The 20,182-nt window shown below is 40.5% G+C and overlaps 1 protein-coding gene across 1 annotated transcript in view; it reads left to right on the top strand.

Moving 5' to 3' along the window:
- LOC134602333 (uncharacterized) overlaps positions 1 to 20,182 on the top strand; it is a 44,967-nt gene that overhangs the window by 10,519 nt on the left and 14,266 nt on the right. Inside the window, exons 2-3 of the mRNA XM_063447162.1 lie at positions 15,359 to 15,471; positions 18,654 to 18,782. Of these exons, the coding sequence (XP_063303232.1) occupies positions 15,359 to 15,471; positions 18,654 to 18,782 (242 nt within the window). The remainder of the gene's footprint in view (positions 1 to 15,358; positions 15,472 to 18,653; positions 18,783 to 20,182) is intronic.

Below are 20,182 nucleotides of genomic sequence, written 5' to 3'. Positions count from 1 at the left end.
CTGCTCCCCCAGCGGCCGCCAGAAGAGCTTCCCCTGCGGCCGCAAGGAGAGCTTCCCCTGCGGCCGCCATCCAAGCTCTCCATGCGGCCGCAGGACATCCACATGTCTCCCCGGCCCCAGGTGCCGACGGCCCACCAGGAAATTTCCCGGTATCCCGGTGGGCCAGTCCGGCCCTGGAGAGAGAGAGGCAGTACTGCAGCTGCCTGAGGCTCTCTATAGAGCACTCAGGTGGCTGCAGCATTAAAAGGGCTGGCAATGGGGGAGCAGGGCGCCCCCTTTAATGTGGCACCCTAGGCGGCTGCCTAGTTCTCCTTATAGGAAGCGTCGGCCCTGAGTGTACCACACCCTGTGCACACTACCAGTTCCTCTGCTACCCGAGACCAATACCCGTACCCGTAATCGTATTGTCTATGTCTACTCTGATTTTTATATTAATTATATATAAAATATTATTGCTGAAGTGCAAACCCAGGAGAGGACCCTTATAAGTTATATTACCTTTACTCAACATTTAACTTGTTTTAAGTTTAATCTTCTTTATTATATGCATTAAACCATGTGTTTAAAACTTTAAATGGACACTAAGGCTAGGCAGTTAGGCAACAAAACAAATATACCGTATATACTCGAGTATAAGCCGAGTTTTTCAGCACATTTTTTGTGCTGAAATACCCCAACTCGGCTTATACTCGAGTCACTGTCTGTATTATGGCAATCTACATTGCCATAATACAGACAATGGGGCTGTGTGCGGTTACTTACCTCTCCTGCAGCTTCTGTCAGCCCCACTGACCTCCTCCGCGGCGGTCCATTCAGCACCTCTGTCAGCTCCCAGTGTAAGTCTTGCGAGAGCCGCGGGGTCATAGTGCGGCTCTCGCGAGACTTACAGTGTGAGCTGACAGAAGAGCTGCAGGGACCGGCGCGGAGGAGAAGGGAGCTGACAGGAGCTGCAGGAGAGGTAAGTGCTCTCTGCCAGCCCCCCTCCTCCCCCCACTTAACTGCCAATGCCACTGGACCACCAGGGAAGGAGAGCCCCCCTCCCTTCCATGTATCAAGCAGGGAGGGGGGACGAAAAAAAATAAAATAATAATAATAATAATAAAATAATAATTAAAATAATAATAAAAATAAATAAATAATAATATAACAAAAAAATTTAAATAATAATAAAAACAATATTAAAAATGCCCACCCCCACCAAGGCTCTGCATCACACTCTGCATCACACACACACACACTGCACTCATACACACACACTGCATTCACACACACACTGCACTCATACACACACTGCACTCATACACACACACTGCATTCATACACACACACACTGCACTCATACACACTGCACTCATACACACACACTGCATTCATACACACACACACTGCACTCATACATACACACTGCACACACGGCACTCATACACACACACTGCACTCATACACACACACTGCATTCATACATACACACACTGCACTCATACACACACACTGCACTCATACACACACACTGCATTCATACATACACACTGCACTCATACACACTGCACTCATACACACACTGAACTCATACACACACTGCATTCATACATACACACTGCACTCATACACACACTGCACTCATACACACTGCACTCATACACACACAGTGCATTCATACATACACACTGCACTCATACACACTGCACTCATACCCACACACACTGCAGTCATACACACTGCACTCATACACACTGCACTCATACACACACACTGCATTCATACACACACACTGCACTCATACACACACACTGCACTCATATACACACACACTGCATTCATATACACACACACTGCATTCATTATATGCACACACTGTAAATAAATATTCAATGAATATAATTTTTTTAGGATCTAATTTTATTTAGAAATTTACCAGTAGCTGCTGCATTTCCCACCCTAGTCTTATACTTGAGTCAATAAGTTTTCCCAGTTTTTTGGGGTAAAATTAGGGGCCTCGGCTTATATTCGGGTCGGCTTATACTCGAGTATATACGGTAGCTTAAGGAAGCTGTTTTGATGCCCACTTATATATAGTAGTGTGTCCCTTTGATGTCATTGCCTATGTCATTGCTGCTCATTTTACTAAGATTTGATCTAAGTATGGACTATATGTCTATGTGCAATTGAACGTTGTTGTTCTTGTTACCTTTTGACTGATATTTAAAAACAAAACAAAAAAGTGGTCCAATTTGTTGTATTTGACCATATCACAATTGTTTTGCTGCAATCTGACTGGTATGTTTCTTCATGCTCATTTAACAGCAGATTTGTGTAGAAATTATTATTTATTTTTTTTAAATGTAAATGCACAGAACATTGGTATAAGTTATCGGCTATGCGCCTGAAAGTTCACATATTATCGTTATCGACTCAAAAAAGTCGATATTGGTTGATCCCTACTCCAAAGTTTTAACTGTGATATCTTTTTTTTTATTTATTTTTAATTACTTTTTGTGGCAAACCTAGCCACTGTTGAACTATAATATAGGAAGGTTGTCTGGAGGCTGTAATATGTGCCCTGTATATTTGCTGTGTATGTGTTATGTTATGTTGATTCGCATGCTGGCAGCCGTAAGCTACCAGCATACAGGTACTTCGTTCGGCGAACAGCGACGATCTAAGCCGTTCGCCGAACGAATAAGGGCCCCCCTGGTAGATCACACACTTATGGTCGTGTGGCACTTGTTAACCGATTGCAACAATGTTGCAATCGGTAATTATAGACTATTCTGGGTGGCCGTCGTTCGACTACCGACCATGCGGCGGTCGGCCATCTTGGATTCGTCTATTTGGCAGCGGTGTTTGGTCGTCGAGTGCCTGGAACTAAAAACGGCTACTCGATGATGCGAACACCGCTGCACTTCCAAGCCATTCGGGAGCCCGGTTTTCGGTAGAATCGTTCCCCTAGATATGATCGACAGATTGAGGGGAACTTCTATGTGAAGCTATATTTGTGCGGCATTCGGTCAATTCAGCTGGGATCAGAGCGGTATTCTCACGAAAGGTGCGCTCCGACCCCAGCTATCTACCGAACGTTCGGTCATTTCAAAGTACCGAATATTGTGGAAAATATGTATTTTAAAGTAAATTGTCAGTTCTGCTGCACGAGGGGATAATCCACTTAATCGTCCATTTTAGTGGGAGTATCCTTCTCGTGCAGCAATGCCTGTTGGGAAAAGAACAATGCATGTTGGGAGAAATCCCCTGAATTATCTGTAAGGAAACCCCTTGCATGGGGAACTGCTTAAATATGCCAGCTTGTGAATAAACTGAGTTAGTTGACTCCCAAACTGTGTTTCGTCCGGTTATTGGGAGGATTTGGGGACTTGCCTTACTTTTCAGCGCTGACTGTGGATTTACTCGTGGAACCAGCGGAGATCGTGGTCTTTACTACCTGCCCTCCGCTACACTTTTATTTTGGTTTTTCATAAGTATTCACATACATTATAACATTAATTCACAAGAACAGAGTTTACAATGGGTAATTTCGCCATAAATATAAGGTTACATTTACATGTGTTTTGCGGTTTACAATGGCATTTATACATTTTTGTAACAGATAAAGAGTGTTGTAACATTCCAAAAATAAAATTGAAAAAAATGAAAACATTGAAAAAACATTTGAATAGCGCATACCTTGTATTGTATATTGTAATATGTGTGTATTGTAAGTTCCTGATGTGTTACAAAGCATCACAGGAGTGTGTTGTGCATATCAACATGAATATCATCGTTTTCACAATGGTAATCTGCTACTTTGAGGTGTGGTTTTCCCAGAAAACACGATATATGTAAGGCTTGTGAGTGTTCCATCCCGTCTCCTAGGGCTACAACTGTTTGTTAATACAGGGTTCTAGAGAGGTAGACGGTTCAGTGGATGTGGATGTGAGCATCCACCTGTAGGAAAGTGTTCCAAGGTACTCAAGTTTGCATAAATATTGTGTGGTTTTTGAAAATGGCATAGGTCATTTCTTCCATTTGTTTTGCCCCTTCCACTCGCTGGACCCAATCCCTCTCTGATGGGGGATTTATCTTTTTACAGTGGACTGGGATGAGTTGGTTTGCTGCCAAAAGTAGGTGTGAGATCAAGGCTGTACCCTGTCTCTTTGGTTGGGGTGGTGGTAAGAGAAACAGCATGTGTTCTGGTGAGAATGGAAACTGTATTGCCATGATTGCCTGTATAAGTGTGTGTATGCGTTTCCAGAATTTAGTTATTGTCGGGCATTGCCACCAGATATGCGCTGGATGCGCGTCAGGTTGCTGGCATCTCCAGCAAGCACCTTGGGCATTATTGTGTATTTTATGTATTTTTGCTGCGGTGTTGTGCCAGCAAGTGAGGCGTTTGTAATTACTTTCCTGTGTGGCAAGGTTTGTGGATGCCATGTGTGCCCTTAGGAATATCCTCTGCCACTGATTTTGTGATAGGTCACATTGTAGTTCGTCCGACAATTTTACAGTGAATCGTGGGAGTTCCGGTGTTTGTGAATTTTGTAAGAGCGTGTACATAGAGGAGAAAAACTTTTGTTTTAAAGGATGCGAGAGACACATTTGCTCAAAAGTCGTGAGGTCTCTATCACCATCCAGTATGATTTTCATGCCCCTGATAAAGTGAAGATTTTGCGTGCCTGTGGGAGTTTGCATCTAGAGGATACTGCTCAGTGGTTTTAATCTATTCTCCTGTACAACATCGTAAAGCATGAGGTAGGGTTTGCTGTGGTATAGCCTGCACTGCTTACAGGAGATTCCTGCTTGGAAAAGGGGGTTGTGTGTGAGTGGTATAACAGGGAGGGATATGGAAAGAAGTGCCTAGTATGGGTAATGGTCCGGTGTTGTTTGTGTTGTAGGAACATTTGGCCAGACTTGTGCCAGGGGATCATCAGAATGGGAGTTTCAAAGAATGAGGCTTCTGTTTTCACCCATTGTTGAGTCATGTTCGCGTTTGTCCATTCATATACCCTAGATAAGTGAATCGCTTTGTGGTATGTGTCTATGTTAGGGAATCCTAAACCCAACTTCTCACAGGGTTTAGTGAGGAGAGAGTTTTCCAGTCAGGGGTGTGTGTGTGACCAGAGAAAGGACGTGATCAACATCCTGAATGTGTCGAAAACATTTTTGGGAAGTGCTGTGGTAATCATGTGTAGTGCATATAAGATGCAAGGTAACACATTCATTTTTATAATGTTAAGTCTACAAAATCAACCGTAATACGGTTTGTGCCAAGTTTTCATATGTTTAGATACGGATGCTAGGAGTGGGGAAAAGTAAAGTTCATATAGTTGTTCAATCTTATGCAGTAAGAGAATTCCTAGATATTTGATGGAGGTGTTGGTCCATATAAAGTGGAAGTGCTGCTGCAATTTTGCGTCCATTTCTGGCTTCGTGTGCAAGGGAAGTAACTCACACTTAGTGAGGTTAGCTTGGAAATTGGATATCCCACCATAGATATCCATTTCTTCAAGAATATGTGGGAGAGTTTTGAGCGGATCAGACACTGTGAATAGTAGGTCATCTTAATTTTGAAGCCTTGGATCTGCTGATTGTCCCTGATTCCCTGTAGGAACTGCTCTAGAACCAGTATAAATATAAGGGGAGGAAGGGGGCACCCCTGTCTTGTACCAGTGGATATCTCTACCGGGCTGGAAAGTTGACCATTAATGCAAAGTTGGGCAGTGGGCGACAAGTAAACTGCTCCCAGCCAATTAAGCGGGCTGTTTGCGGGCTGGTATAAGGTAATCACTGGATGAGGAAGATGTGTCTAGATCACCATCTAAAGTAATGTTCAGGTCTCCCCCGACAATAAGTATACCCTCTTGAAACGTGGACAGTTTGTTTAACATTTTCCACAGTGCCTGACAATGTTTCTTGTTTGGAAGATATAGATTTGCGAAAGTAACCATTGTATTACATATTTTCCCTTTGGCAAATATATATCGGCCAGGTTCATCTACCTGTTGTTTGCTAAACGTAAAAGGGACTTGACTTCCCACCAGTTTTGCAACTACCCTAGATTTTGCCCCTGAAATATGGCTGAAGTAGCCTGTTGGATATCTGTTTCGTAGTGCTGGAGCAAAGTCTTTGCGAAAGTGTGTCTCCTGCACAAAGACAATCTCTGCTTTGTGTCTGTGGAAGTCAGTTAGAGCTAAAGACCTCTTTTCAGGGGTAGACTCCTATATGCACTCTATTGTATCAGTAGTCTAAAACAATATACACCGTATGCACGTAATTTAAAGTAACAAAAATAAACAAGGATTAAACAATAGAACACTACAGATAATATGCAAGTCTCTGAGCAATTACTGCAGGTATCTGCTAATGATGAGTCCTTAAGGAGGGCGGGAGGAAAATGTATCAAGGAACTATGGTATTCGTCTATGGATAAATCACAATCCCCAGAGTATAGGGATAATAGTGAAGTGTATAGGATATATAGCAGTTTAAATCCTATTGGTAGTGCTCTTCTATCTCTGTGCAGGAGACAGAAAAAAAAATAACTGTTTGTGTTGCATAGAAAAAACTCAAATTGAGTGAAATCCACATTTTGGATGTGTTATTTTTGGGAGACTAGGAGGACTGTTACGTCCTGTTGATTATGGATTCGATACAAGCTAGGGGTGCGGGATGGAGGGGGGGAGGGGTTTATTATCAGTAAAACTTTGTTCTTGGACCAAATAGTGTTTTTGCTGAGAACACTCCGCAGGTGAGATTTCATAAGTATACGACATAGCTTTGAGTGCGGGCCAACCTGAATTTAGGACAGTTACAGGTTAACAATCAGTACCTTCAAAATGATAAATAAATATATGATCTGTATTGTGAGGTTAGAGTCTTTTTTGACCAGTTTTCTGATAAATAAACTGAACAGTCTTGAAACTCGCTTGTGGTCGGTTTATCCGCAAAGTCTTGTGGCATGTTAGTAAATGTGTTTTGTATTGAGTGTTCTTTGATATGTACCGCAGAGAGTTCTTTAGTTGGATGTATGTAAAGTCCTATCATTTCTCGGGCAGCTCCTCCCTTTCCTGATGGTTGTCTCCATTGAAGTGAGGTATATCATTGGTCCGTTTCCTCTGTTTAGATGGTGTATTCCATATTTGGCGTTGTGGTAGTCTTAGTGTTTCGGAATTTGGTTGGGGGAGAGTACCAGTCCAGGACTTGGGTATCTGGTAATCCAAGAGCACTTAAAAAGGGTTTCACGTCTAGGTGTGTGGATATCGAGTGGGTAGTACCCTTGTGGTTGACTATTAATGCGAAGGGAAAGCCTCATCTGTATTTTATGTTGCAATTACAAAGGTGCTCGGTGATGGGCTTAAGTATGTTGTCTTTTACTGAGAAGTAGTGGACCCGGCATATTATATCCCTCGGCACTTCTGTGGCTGATCCTCTCGGTCAGAGTGACCTATGGGCCCTCTCCAGGACCATCCGGTGTCACTTGCCTCTCCCAATATGAGATTAAAGAGCTCGGTAATGGTTGCTATTATGTCTTCCCTTTGTGCTTCCAGTATTTCCTCATGTAAGAGGGACATAAACGTAGTGAGGTGGAAGTGAGACAGTGTTTAAGAGGCCTGGCTCAATGTAGTCTTATTGAACAGGAAGGCACTCGGTTGGTCTATACTTTTAATATCAATAATGAAAATGTCAAAGTGCCTGTCAAAATTGTAATATCAATGCACTTTGTGTACATACACACAAGTTATATTTGCTCTTTCAACTAGCTATAGATAAAGAATATTGCATTTTCTCAATACACGATCAGCGAGAGAAACTTAGCAGTACATTCAGAGAACGCTCACCAATGTTGTATCTCAGGTAACGACTTATATGTTTAAAATTATAACTTTAGGTGAGCCCCTGGGAAAATGCTGAAAAATATTATCGATAAATATTTTATATGCAGACTGGTTGACAAGAATGTGCATATCATGTGCTCATTTTATAAGATAATTAAACGTTAAAGGGAAAACAGCCAAGCTAGCTATTATGCAACTTGCATTTTAATGTTTAGTCCAACAACTACTATATCACTTGATCAAATGTAAATATTTATATAAGATGTTGCCTGCCACATGATTTGCTGTTTGGTTATTTGGAATAAGAAGCAAGAGTACCTGAGAAGGGATTTCTAAAAAGGAAGGGGAAGGTGATACACAGAACTGATTTAAGGGCCTAGGTAGGATCCTGTAATGGAGCTTCCTGTACCCCGGTTGGGTACCTTCGCCGACGGATGCTCCTAGTGCTCACTGAGGACTCCAAGCACTCCACCAGACACCCTCAGCTCCGCAGTCCCCCGTCCAGCGTTACAGCTTGGCTGGGAACTCACCATCTCTTACCCACCCTGGACCTACGACAAGGCTCCAGGTTCCAGTAGGTCAACCGAAACAGCTCTTAGTGATTATAATCCCTGGGGAGTATACTGATATAGCAATCCCCAGGGTAGATGCAGCCTTTTCCCCCACACATGAGACAAGACTCTATGTTGAGGGTAAAACAGGAACTCTTTAATGCAAAGCAAGCACTTACAATTTATATACACATTTAAACCCCCAACAGCCTAATTTACATACAATAGGTTACATAGAGCACTATAGTACAAGGAAGGGTGGGGTCAGACAATAGCAAGGGCTGATGGGAGATTGAGGAGGGACAGTGCAGCCAGTTTAAACTGGTCTGGCAGTGTCCCTGGGACAATGCCCTGCTGGGGAAACAATAGGACAGGAATAAGGGGGAGGGGAAGAGGCACATTTTCCCATGGAAGTCATTTTTTAACATGTCTTTTTGCAGGGCCCATAGTCTTTGGGCAGGAGGCTGGCCCCTACAAACACCAGTGGCAATGTAATTTTCGCCACAGATCCCAAATTTGGTCCGCCTCCAGGAACTCTGTTTTGTGACTGTTTTGTGAGTGTTCTATGTATGTGAGCGAGACTGGAGTTTGTGTAGTGGTTGTGTGTGTGTGGAGGAAGCTGAGAGCTGTATGTGGGGTGAGGGATGCTGTGTGTGCCACTGTGTACTGTTTGAGTGTTGTGTGTGGTGACTGAAATTGTTTGTGGAGGACGCTTAGTGTGTTGTGTGTGTGTAGGGGATTCTAAGTGTTGCTGAGTATTGTATGTACTGTGGTGAAGTTGTTCTTTTGCCGCCCACCTTCTGCTTACCTTTTTGGCAGCAGGAATGGTCCATTGGTTGGTACTCTTTATTGAAACCCTGTTTGGTCTGGTAGAGGATGAACAGGGAATAAGGATTCCTGTAGGTCTGGCGGGGGAGTGTGGTGGTGGGCACCTATATCAGATGCAGATCACTTTAAGAGCTCCCTGATTCTTCTAGTACTCATTCAATGCCTCAAAGCACTAGCTGCAGTGCTTTGAGTCATTGGCAAGGGCTGGGGAACCACAACTGAACTTTTAATGTGATCTTTACCCCAACTAGGTGAGGGGGACACAGGGCTGAAAAGGGAGACCTTTTTAGCTCAGGGAGGTCAGGGAGGTCCCCTTGCAGCCAAAGCTGAAACTCCAGGCCTAGGCAGGGGCCCATGTCTGAGTCTGGGCAATAGGCAGCAGTCTAAGCTACCTTATGGGTAATCTGGCTCTGGTGACAAAAACGGTTAACATTCAGGGATATCAGAATGGATATCTGAGAAGCAATGAGAAACATAGAAACATGTATTGCAGGATAAAACTTACAAGGAAAGGTAAAAGGAACTTAACATGTATAGTTTGGAGGAAAGACGAGACAGGGGTGATATGATAGAAACATTTAAATACATAAAGGGAATCAACACAGTAAAGGAGGAGACTATATTTAATAGGAAGAAAAACTACCACAACAAGATGACATAGTCTTAAATTAGAGGGGAAAAGGTTTAAAAATAGGAAGTATTACTTTACTGAGAGGGTAGTGGATGCATGGAATAGCCTTCCAGCTGAAGTAGAGGTTAACACAGTAAAGGAGTTTAAGCATGCGTGGGATAGGCATAAGACTATCCTAACTATAAGATAAAGCCAGGGACTAATGAAAGTATTTAGAAAATTGGGCAGACTAGATGGAATGGTTCTTAAGTGCCATCACATTCTATGTTTCTATATTTCAATGGATTAGTTTACACTAAATTCCAAACCTGCCATCTGAATGTCAAAGACAGAGAGCATAAAACCTTGGAGTGGCATTCCAAGAAACAGCATAATTTTGTAGTAAAGATAAAGAAAGGAAACATAGCTGTATATAACATGCTAATCTGTCGTAAGTTGTGACATCACTGGAGTCATCTATTTAAGAAAACAAATGTTAGCTAAACATACTTATAAATGGTAATTAAAGGTGTAACGTGGGTGAGCAAAGGTTCAGAGCTAGACTGTACAGCTCAGTATGAGCCTTGAGCCATAAAGGGGGAAGGAGCCCGGGCCCATTCTCTTGAAGCGTGGTCAGTCTTTGCCCACTAACCAATGCAGTCTTCCTGGTAGTATGTGAAGATACTCTTTGCTAGATAGCTACCCCACCAGCTTTTTAACTGTATTTACCTATAATCTAAAAAAAAAATAGTCACAAGGGGACAAGAACATTTGTAATATTATGGCAAAGGGGCAAGGGAATAAGTTGAAACTGTTCTGATTCAAGCAATTTGTTCTACGAGCATTTGGTTTTCACCATAAATAAATCCTTTCTGTGCTCTCAATATACATCTGTGTACTATATATGTTTTATGCACTGTAGATACTTAAAAAATGAGGATCATTATTAATTAATTACTCAATTAATAAATAAATAAATAAATAAATACAAAAATAATCTTACTAACTAGTTATGCTGCCCTTCTACCAGCTAATTTAATGGGAGACAATTGGCATTATATAATGCTTTTTTTTTGTTTCTTTTTTTTAATTTATTTTAGGATTGGATGTATTACCAAGTACGGCTCCATCAACTAACTCTAGATTAAAAATATCTCATCACTCAGTAACCACCAGAGTGTATCAAAGGTCAGCAAGCACAAGAGCACAAAGACATTCAACTCAACAGGATATATCTATAATGATAACAAATCAAACCAATATAAAAAGGTAAGAATTACATTTCTGAAGATACTTAAAGCGGCACTGTCATGCCGAACTTACCTTTCCTCAATCTCTTCCTCTTCTCCCCCTCTCTCCGGATCTGTTATTCTTTTCTTCCTGTCTTCTTTAGTTTTCTTTAAAATCATAAGACAAAGTAGGGACTCTTTGCCTTATGGAGGATTCCTCTGCTTGACCAGCTCTGACCAGCGGAGGAGCAAAGTGTGCTTCATTTCCTCTGGTCAGAGCAATTTTTCCATAATTCTTACCTTCCTCCCTGTTCCCACAATGCTTCCTGTCATTTTAGACGAAACTGCCGAATTGCGTTCTAACTGAATGAGAACAGTATGTTCGTTTCTTTTAGAACTCAATTCGGCACTTTGTTTGGATCGCAAGTTCATTCTAATGAATTAAACTCCGATCCTATTCATTGCCGCGGCTGCATCTTGCAGCCGCTTAGTAGATAACTCCCTAATTCCCACGGTATCAGGGAGCTATCTACTAAAAGGCTGAAAGACCTAAATTGGTCTTTCAGCCACATTTACTAATACTAAGTAAAGATTACTTAGTATTACTAAATAATATGCCCCTACTCGCTATACCGTGAGTAGGGGCATGTCTATTAAGCAGTGAGCAGCCTGTTTTTTTAGGGCTCCCACCCACCGCACAGGGGTAGGGGCCAGGGGGAGGACGGTAGCCCCCCCCCAGCATTCTTACCGCTGAACGGTGGGTTTGGGCCCTAAATAAAGAGAGGGGGGATCTATCGTCCTCCACCCCGGCCCCCACCCCCGGTGAGTGGGGGCCCTAAAAAAACAATAAGGGGATCTACTGTCCCCCCCGGCCCCCACCCCTGAGCGGCGGGTGGAGGCCCTAAAAAAACAATAAGGGGGGACCTACTGTCCTCCCCCCCTGGTCCACACAGGCTGCTCACTGTTTAGTAGACATGCCCCTACCCGTGGTATAGCGAGTAGGTGCATTGGGGAGATTTTAACCTCCCTTGTGCTATTATGGGGGTCATATCTTTACATATTACAAGGAGGGAGCTGCGTGCCGGTAGCTCCCTCCTTGTAATAAACCGAACAAGCAAACGAACACTGATACACAGTCTTAGTTTGTTCGTCTGATTTTTCTATTCATTCATTCGCCTGTCTGACGAATGAATAGATGAAATTCCCGTTCGCATGTCCAGGTGTTTCACTGGGCATGTGCGGGAATCTCAGCGCTATCTAGTGTGGGCAGATGACGTGTCCCACAGGGACTTCACCTACCCACACAAAGATGGTGGCGCCCTGAATATAGATCGGGGCAGAAGATAAAGATTAAAAAAGAGGTAATCTGAGGGGCTTAGGGGTATTTGGGTGTGTCTAGGGGGTCAATTGGATGTAGTGGAGGCGGGAGGGGGGTTAAAAAAAAAAAACGGGATTCAGTCAAGAATGTATTTCAGAGATGACCAACTGAGTTTCTTTCTTGTGCCTCTTCCATTTTGATAGTATCCGATACAAGTAACTTAAATGGCATTCAAAAATTTAAACGTGAATTAAATTCATTATAGAACAATTCTGCATATATTTACATATATCTCTGTTAATTTAAGAGTCAAATCAGAGTATTTTATTTTCTCTCAATTATTATTCCACTTTTTGTATCAATATTTTTTTGTTTAATAATATTCATTGGCAATTGACCGACTTTTTTCTCTTTGAGAACCGTAGGAGAATTTGGTGAAAATGTGTGATGTTAGTATTTCTCTTTTTATGCACTTCTATGTTCATTTGGAGGTATTTTTGATGTCTGTTTTACCACTTGTTGCCGCTTTTTACTTCCTTCTTTTCTTTTTCTATCTCCATCTTTTTTTCTCTCTCTTTCTTCTGCATTTCTCTCTTCTTTTATTATTGTTATTTTCTGATTTCAAGTCTTCTGTTTTACCCACTTATTAAACTGACACTTTTAAATTTAATGTCTTTATATTTTACCCCTTTATGTTTCACACAAATGACTTCTACACTATTTAAAAGGAACATATTAGCGCTAGGAATACAAATCTGTAATCCTAACACCATAGTGTTCCTGTGCCTACTCTTTTCAGGTCCACGCCTTCACTGGTTGCAGTATAATTAAAGAGTAGAGAATTATGCATGGCAAAAAAAAAAAGGTTTGTCCAAAAAAAAACCTTTGGTTCAGTTTGTCAAAAAAAAAAAACGTTTGGTTCAGTTTGTCAAAATTTTGTCCATGTGACTAAAACCAGCTAGCCACTAAAATAAAATGTTAACAAATAAATGAAAAAGTGTGTGGGGACCATTTGGAACTCCATATTAATATAACGGTGGTATCAAATCTCCCTTATACCCCATGTGACATACTGTGGGTGGGAGTGGGGGGGCATGCCTACTAAATAGTAAGCAGCCAGCAGCTCACAGTAATTACACACTAGCAACTGGGGAGCTATAATACTAGGGAGACTTGATGTGGGCATCATGTTGGAGCTTAAAATTAAATATTAGGGGTGGAGAAGTCATGGGTGGAGATTTTATTTAAACAAATGGGGGAAGTTCTAAATATTCCCAAACAAGTATCAAGAGAAATCAAACTAGCCTGTAAGAACGCTCTGATTGTTTGGCTTACAAGAGTGCCCATCACCAGAGTGCCCATAGGAGAGTAGCAAGAATCCATTTTGGACGTAGCAAAGAGAGCAAAGCAGCAGCTGTTCCTTGCCCCTGCAAGGAAAGTGTGTAATATTGGATGCATGGAATAGGCTTCCAGCGGAAGTGGTAGAGGTTAACACAGTAAAGGAGTTTAAGCATGCGTGGGATAGGCATAAGGCTATCCTAACTATAAGATAAGGCCAGGACTAATGAATGTATTTAAAAAAAATTGGGCATACTAGATGGGCTGAATGGTTCTTATCTGCCGTCACATTCTATATTATCTTTTCACTCCCCCAATAGCCTTAATGTCTGCCTGAGATCTGATTAAGTAAGATAATTTGAGAATTTACTAATTAATACTACACGACACCAAAACATCATATTAAAATATTTTATTTTCTTTATCTCCACAATTCTCCAAATTCCAATGCATCTTCCCAAACCTGCTTAATTTTTTTTATATTCTTAAATTCATTTGTCTATGTAAAATTACTCTCAGTTTTGATTTCTTCAGACCTTTTTTTTTTTTTTTTTTTAAATATGTAGCAGTAGTTGTCTTGATGCTGTATATCCCTCAATAACAGTTGTGTGGAGTGTCCAGTGAATTAGAGCTGTCCACTGAGAGTTACCATTGACCTCCTGATTACTTCCCTAATGCTCTAACCAGTCACTGAGGTATAGTGGACAGCTGGCTGTAGGAAGAGTTGCGTTATGCCATATTATTTCCATTTTTTAGTAATGGATTTTATGGTGCTTACCTTGATTGGTGCTTCTCCAAAACATAAAGGGACACTATAGTCACCAAAACAACTTTAGCTTAATGAAGCAGTTTTTGTGTATAGATCATGCTCCTGCAGTCTCCCTGCTCAATTCTCTGCCATTAAGGAGTTAAATCACTTTGTTTATGCAGCCCTAGTCACACCTCTCTGCATATGACTTACACAGCGTTCTTAAACACTTCCTGTAAAGAGTCATCTAATGTTTATACTTCTTTTATTGCAAATTCTGTTTAATTGAGAATTCAATTTACAGAACAGGAGATAAAAACTTTTAATGTAAGTAACATATGAATGAAAGTGAAATCATGTTTTTTTTAAATGCAGGCGGTGTCAGTCACAGTCAGAATTGAGCAGTGAGAATGCAGGAGCATGATCTATATACTAAAACACAGCAAAACTGCTTCATTAATCTAAAGTTGTTTTGGTGACTATAGTGTCTCTTTGAAGAATTACTTTTTTTTTATTGCCCCTTGGCCCTCATGATTCCAGTTGTTTAAATATGATTTCTAAAAAACTCTGGACCTTTCCAGAATCAGATTATTATTTTTTTTTAGAAATCCTGTGACACTTCATTGCACACAGATAAACTGTATCAATAATTTGACTTTTATAGGGATGGAGTACAAGAGCCTATTAAGAGGTTTTATAATGTCGGTGTTGATACTTATGCAACAAATAAAAATGTCTGTCTTTTTGTTTAACGAATGCTTGTGTAACAAAAAAAGAAAATAATTGCACCTCTAAAGTTTTAAATATGATATCCACTTTATTCCACGTCTACTGCTCCATACCTTTTTAATGCATATTTGTGTGAGTTTTCTCTTCTTTGTAATTGTTATATACTTTGCTATTGTTGCAGCCTGGTAGACAGTAAAAAGAACTTGCTGTTCATTATTATTTCAACACTACTGGTTACCTGTATCCTGCTACTGTTATGTTCTCTTATCGTATGGAAACTTCGTAGGAAGAACGGTAAATCTGAAAACCCAATGAGATTAATATGTATGTCAGCTTTTGCTATGTATTTGCTGAAGTAACCTCTCCGCTGCCACAAATGTGCATACTACATATTTCTTACTTTAATTTGGTTTGCAAAATGAAATTTACCAATAATATTGCCTCACTTACCTTTGTTTATACTTCAGGAATAATTATCAATGAATAGAGAAAAAAAGGCCAGAAACTCATTCTACCCAGCATAGTTTAACACTTACTTGGGTGGTGCTGGGTGCTCATTCTGCATCTAGTCTTCATAGATTGTATAGGCCAGGTGCTATATGGCAATATGCAGCTTTAGGCCATGCATTGTGTAAGAGCTGTCAATTGCTAGTGAACGGGGCACATTTGATCAAAATGTATATTTCAGTGCTACATTAAAACCATTAATTTCTATGATTGTCTAGAGTCTTTTTTACTTTTGTTTTTGACAGGGACCCACACTAGGTACCTTGCTTTAGCTGGTTGACCCATTCTGGAATTGTAAAATTACTCACAGACCCATACTTCAACTGTTTCATATGTAAAAAAAAAATATTCTACAAAAATCTTTCATTAGAACCTCTCAAGGGTCTTTGCTGTATTAGGAATGATAGTAGAGCTTCCAATTGTCCTTCTTTTAGCAGGACAGTGCTAAATCAAGGCTGGTATCCCACTCTCTAGATCTAGATCTCTGGTGTCCCACATCTGGGGATACCAAGGAACTGGTTCCGGGCAGCACAGCAAAGCATATCATTATGGAACTGGTTTTAGGCAGCACAGTTCAGCAGGCCCTCCAGCAGCACTTCAGCAGCACTCTCTGCATGGTCCTATAGATGAAGGCTTGATGCCAGGTTGACATGTCCCTTCAGTGGGTGGGCATGCACCCTTCAAATGCAGGCCTGCCCATTATGGGTGTTGTCAGTGACACAAATTGAGTCATTGGTGATGCCCATTGAAGCTTTGCCAACTGGTCCCGATTTAATTTTTCCCAACAGTGGAGGCTCGTCCATAGGGGCACTTGAGGCAGCAACCAATTTTTATGTGGGAAAAAAACATTTATTTGCAGCAGTTTAGAAACACTAAGACTCTTTTCTGGAGGGGAGGATGCTATGCCAAAAATTATGGCATAAAAATGTGTGTCTCTTTCTTGAGAGCAATTATGCATGTCAGAAAATGGGACAGGTTTGAAATCTGCCTTGTTTTGCACATGCCTAGTGTCATTTAAGAAGGAATTTAAATGATGTTGCTTTTCGGGCAGCAGAGCCAGCTGCCAATGGCCTCTTCATTCATTGGCTGATAGCACCAGAGGGTGAGGTTGCAGTGCCCACAGGAGAGAGGAGCAACAAGCCATCTTTGAAGTAATATAGAGAGAGCACAGCAGCTTGTGGCCCCTGACAAATGTAAATTTGTAATATTAGCTTTTTGTCTACCCCTATAATCATAGTGACTGCCTAAAGACTGATTAAGCAAGGGAATTTACTCATATAATTAATATATATATATATTACGTCAGGGATGCCCAGGAGTTACAAGGGGAGTGGGACATTTTTGACAAAGAGCATTGTGCTGCCTGTTACTAATCATATTAATAACTCGTACTACACATACCCACCATCTTCTTTAATGTGTTCAGTCACTCTACTGCTGAGACCTGTGGCACTCATGATGTGGCCATTTGAAAGGTTGTGAAATGGCTGGACTATGGCTGTGACTTTGAGGACTGATTTAATATCAATCTGTAATGTCAGCTACTTCATGCCTCCATATTACCAATGCAGATTAATTATATTGCCAGCTGCAAGGGTAATAAGGAGTCTATCAGTATCCTGGTGCTTTAGTCATGTGTACCCTGTGTGCTGAGAGCTAATATTGAGTCAGGAGTAGCTGAACTGGCCGGGGTTTATCATTATATTGATGTTTTAACCATGTGCACACTGTGTGATGAGAGCTAATGGAGTAGCTAGGATATTTCATAACAGCAGCAATATTTAATAGAAAGCAAAAGTTATCGTAGCACAAGCTCAACTGAAGATGAGATGATGAGCGGGAGAGAGGGCTAGGAAGTAATCACAGTAATCCTGGCTGTGTGGGATAGTTATGTTACCTTCATATTGTGTCCAGCTCTGTGTGTTATTTTTCTGTATTTTAAGCTCTACCTGTTGTATGGGTATCTCTGTAGTGTGCCCAACTCTGTGTATTGTATAGGCATCTTTGTATTGTCCCCAGCTCTGTCTATTATATCTCAATGTTTTTCTTGGTTCTAGTTGAGGTATGAACAAAAGAAAAGTGAAGGGTTGCGCCACTGGTAACACAGAGATGCTAATACAATAAAACAAGCTAGGCACAACATTAAGATATCTATAAAATACACAGAAATCAATACAGAGATAACCATACCACAAATAGCAAAATACAAAACAGAAGGTCAGCGCTAATTAACACAGGATTATTGGGTAGGCAGCAGCCCCAGCAAAGGTATCCCTCAAAAGCCTTTGGAGAGAACAATAAAAACAAAAGAAAAGGGAAGGGCTGTGCCACAGGTAGACAACAGTACAACTTATTTGGCACAAAAGCAGAAATAGGTCTGGTGTAAAAGTCTCCCAAATAAAGTTTTTATAATCCAAAAATGAAAAATTCAGTGCTTGATAGGATGTACTGTCCTCAATTCAACTTGACCATAGATAATATGGAAGACAAAAGACAGGGATAGGTGATAGTGTAGCTTGTTGGGTACAGTCTTTCCAAAAGGAAATGATGGGACACTCACATTTGGAAAAGCTATAGCCAGCTTTAGCAGTATAGGCATACAGCGGTATAATCCCCGCTTTAAAGGATATGCAGCAAATGTCCACCACGTCCACACACTCAGGAAGGAATAAAAAAGGCAACAGATAGTGCAACAAATTAAGTAAAATTATACTTACAAGGATAGAGCAGACTGACGGCTCTATGAATACAATGTTGGTGGTATAATCCCCATCTTGGGATTGCTTGAAGTATAAAACTTAAAATTACCAGGGAAAGTGCATATAACAAAGGAGATTGGTACACTAAGTATGGGAACTAAGTTTGGTGTCCCTATCCAGAGGATCGGAACTACTGGTCTATAATGTAACTGTAAGAGACACCCTTCATGTTATTTTATGTACTTTCCTTTATGTTTTCCTACACTGTAGTCAGTAACAGAGGAAAACAAGAAACAAGATTGAATGGGGCAAACTCTGCAAAAGAAGAGAATGGTGTGAAAGAAAATGAGACAGCAGCACTTCCTTTGGAATCTATCATAGACTTATGTGGAAGAACAGGTATGTATGCATGCAAGAAAAACATTTATCAGCCATTTCTTAAACAGTTATGCGTTGGAGATTTGAGTTAAAAAGAGCAGGTAACTGGGTTCTTAAATTGCTGTTTTGGAAAATACTGTTCTTAAGAAGATTCTTAAAGTACCGTGATAGTCACAATATCAAGTGCTGCTATTAGATGGTTGGTTACACAGGGCCTGATGGAGTGCCGCAGGTGCCTAATAATTCCTGTTAAAAGCATCCACCCTTTGTGGACTTGAAGTTAAGCTCTCTGGGACCATTTAGTTAAAGGGACACTGTAGTCAACAGAATAACTACAACTTAATGTATTAGTCTGCTCCTGCATGCATTTTAATGTAAACACAGTCTTTTCAGAGAATCAGAATTGACAATCTCAGCAAATCAGAATTGATAATCAGAATTGACAATCTCAGGAAAGCATGGGATTGGCTGAGATTGTCAATTTTGAAGATCTCAGCCAAGGAGACTGAGCCAGCGCTGGCAGACCAGAGCAGTGCTTGAAGAAAGGTAACATTTCACGCTATTTAGTGTTTCACGTTTGTATTCCTGACCCTATAGTGTTTCTTTAAGTCTAAGGAGTCTGGTCTCTGAATGTACCCATTCCCTCTGGCTTAACATAGTATTCTCCAGGAGAGAAGGGAGAGGCCTGGGCAGGGATGGCCACCTACTGTAAATCCTTGAAGTTACCCACACTCCTATACGCATACTACACATGCTGCTACACACACACACACTGTTACACAGACTGCTACACACACCCGAACATACATAGACACATACACAGACTAATATATTTATTTTAAAAATAAATTTTAAAAAATTACAATTTTATTTTAATTGTGCAAGCAATTAATTGTATGTACATTTTAGTTTTTATAATATAATTTTATTACATTTTTGTACCTTGATTTGTGCTTATTATGTAAAAGCTCTTCAGTAATGTTATATTTCTGCTTGGTGATTATGTTGGCGTACACATAATTTATAATAGTTTTTTTTGTTTTTTTAATGTAAATATATGCCTAAACTGTTATTAACTGTTTAGATCCTGTGTATCTTCTTTTCTTGCTGGAATATATATTTGAGTTCATTGGAGCGCTCACTCACACATATGTTTTATTTATTTTAATAACCAGTTCCGCTCGCTTTTTTGTTGTGAAGCAGCCCATTTATTGTGTTTTTTAATTGATTATTGATCTTATATCACTTTTGCTATGTTTTAGTTACCAACGTGTTTAATCTTTTAAACAAGAAAACACAATAAGCATAAAAAGTAAAACATGAAATCACAATGTCATAGAGACATCTGAATTTCAGCCATATTTTGGTTCAGCTCGGTAGAACTTTACAACAAAAAACTGATTCTGGAAATTAATCAGATG

The sequence above is a fragment of the Pelobates fuscus genome, chromosome 1 (genome assembly GCF_036172605.1).
Source record: "Pelobates fuscus isolate aPelFus1 chromosome 1, aPelFus1.pri, whole genome shotgun sequence".
NCBI lineage: Eukaryota > Metazoa > Chordata > Amphibia > Anura > Pelobatidae > Pelobates > Pelobates fuscus.
This window is presented reverse-complemented; position numbering and strand designations above follow the sequence as displayed.